At 37.9% G+C, this 2523-nt stretch overlaps 1 protein-coding gene across 1 annotated transcript in view; it reads left to right on the forward strand.

The window, feature by feature from the left end:
* RAD17 (RAD17 checkpoint clamp loader component) overlaps positions 1 to 1614 on the forward strand; it is a 93635-nt gene extending 92021 nt beyond the window's left edge. Inside the window, exon 16 of the mRNA XM_007943361.2 lies at positions 1368 to 1614. Coding sequence (XP_007941552.2) covers positions 1368 to 1614 — 247 coding nt within the window. The remainder of the gene's footprint in view (positions 1 to 1367) is intronic.
* The last annotated feature ends 909 nt before the right edge of the window (positions 1615 to 2523 follow it).

Here is a 2523-nt window from a genome sequence, read left to right on the forward strand (position 1 = left end):
ATCTTCCTTCCGAGGAGTGGCTGGTGGGTTTGAACCGCCAGCCTTCTGGTTAGCAGTCAAGTGCCTTAGGCACTACACTACCAGAGCTCCCAGGAACCAAAAGCAAATGACAGAAATAGCACCTGTTGACCTTCCTTCCTGTTGTTTTACTAGCCCTAAATGGAAAACTTTATGTACCCTGAACTTTTTTTTTTTCCTTTACCCTCATAGACTCAATCTAAGGGCCTTCTAGTGTTCCTGATTCTTTCTGAATTATGGCTTATCTATGCTGAGCCCATTTTTCCTATTTCAGGAAGACAATGAGCAATAGAGAGGGATCTTAAACATCATGCCACAGGGACGTGGTCCGGGTTCATACCTTTGGAAAACTTTGCTTTCCTTTCCCACACTTCATACCATAGCAGGAGCAGCTCTCTTAATTGGCTCCTTCCTCCCTCTCCCTCAAGATTGCGCCATCAGAATGAAGGGAACACGTATTTTCTTTTGTCTTATTTCTGCTTATAGACAATTAAAAGAGTGTCTTCCTGTTTTGTATTGATCAACTGCTTGATCTGGCTTGAGGCAGGATTTGTCAGTACTACATATCACAATGATTCTGCTAGCTTCCATTTATGGCAATCATGTGTAACGTGATCTTTGATTTATCTTGATAATATTTAATAGCTGCATAATTTTCTGTTATTTATCCCAATCTAATTTTTGTACAGTTAGCTTGTTTCTTTTATTATCACAGCCTTATAGCTAATCATTATACATGTCAAATACTGCTCACTTAGGATGAATTCCTAAAAGCTAAATTTCAGGATCAGTAGGTTTACACACTTTGGAGGCCTTTGCTCTGTATTGCTAGATGGCTCCCACAGATATTTTACAAACGTTATGCTTACTAATAGGTGTGAGTATATTCTTTATTCCTAATTCTTGCCAAGACTGGGTTTTATAATTGTAAAAGTATCTTTGCCAGTTTAGAAGAGGAAAATAGTTGTTCATTATTTTAATTTGCATTTTTTAATGTAAAATTGTGTTAAACGGTTTATTTAGCAACATTTGCATTTCTTTTGCTAGTTGTCAATTCATGTTTTATACCTATTTTTATTATATTTAATTCTCTCTTTTTAATTTGTAAGAGGTCTTTCTTGACCTTAGTTAACCCTTTTATATTTGAAGTTGTAAGAATTTATTCAAAGCTTGTCATTTTCCTTGTACTTTTGTTTATATTGTGAAACTAAAGAGCCTGGCCAGACCAGGGTACAGTGAAGGTAAATGAAAGACCAGAGGAGATGAATTCATAATCGTCACACTATGGTGTAATCTAGTGGAACCCTCTCTTTTGGTTGTTATTAATGCCTGCATTATGAATCTGACAGATTGAAAATGGAAGCCCTGACTGACAGAGAGCCTGGAATGATAGACCCTGACAGTGGAGATGAAGCCCAGCCTACAGAGGAAGCTCTGGATGAACCCCCTCAGACCGCTGAACCCGAAGCCTGGTCTCTTCCTTTGAGTCAGAATAGTGGGAGTGAACTGCCTGCCAGCCAGCCTCAGACCTTTTCAGCCCAAGGAAACATGGAAGAAGACATGATCATAGAAGACTATGACAGTGATGAGACATAGAAACTAGCCTGCCAATCAGATTGCCGCTTGACAGAGTTGTTTTAGTTTTGCTCAGTGGACTGTGAACAAAGATAATGTACGTTTCAGGTGAATTACAAACACCCTGTTAGTTCTTCACTCTTGTGGTATTTCATCACAAGGAACTGACTCTTCTTTCATGAAGTAAATAGAAGATGAGGTCTTCAAGTAATCTCTTATTTTTTTCTCTATTTATTTGGTCTTGTGAGTAGTATATAGAGAATCTATCAGTGTGGATGAAGTGTGTTTGAATGTTATCCCAAATAAGCAGAAAATGTGAAGGAATAATTCAGAATATGAAAACTTTTATGGGATGTTGTAAATAAGAATTATGAAACAGTTCAGGCTGCAATTAAGAGTGTAAATAAACTTTGTGCCTTATTTACAGTTACTCTATCGTCTCTAGCTTCTGAGATACTATTTTTTATGTTGTACAGTGGAAAATTTCAGATACATTTTGGAAAATATTTACATAATTTATATCAAAATTAAAGTGTTGAATTTCATTTTGTTTCTCCTATCTTTTAACATTTCCTAACATACACTAAAAGAGCCATCATGGCCCAGTGGTTAACTACTAACTAAAAGGTTGGTGGTTCAAACCCACCAGTAACTCCAGGAAAGAAAGATGTCCCAGTGTGCTTCCCTAAAGATTGGAAAAACCCTCATTGGATGGATTCCAACTCAGCAATCTTAGAGGGTAAAGTAGAACTGCCCCATAGGGTTTTCAAGGCTGTAAATCTTGCAGAAGCAGATTGCCGCATCTTTCTCATTGCCGCATCTTTCTCATTGCCGCATCTTTCTCATGCAGAATGACTGGTGGATTTAAACTGCCAACTTTCCAGTGAGCAACCGAGTCCTTTAGTCACTTTGCCAAAAGTGCCCTTCTCC

This window comes from Orycteropus afer, unplaced genomic scaffold, assembly GCF_000298275.1.
Source record: "Orycteropus afer afer isolate SDZICR_OR568_19922 unplaced genomic scaffold, OryAfe1.0 scaffold00104, whole genome shotgun sequence".
NCBI lineage: Eukaryota > Metazoa > Chordata > Mammalia > Tubulidentata > Orycteropodidae > Orycteropus > Orycteropus afer.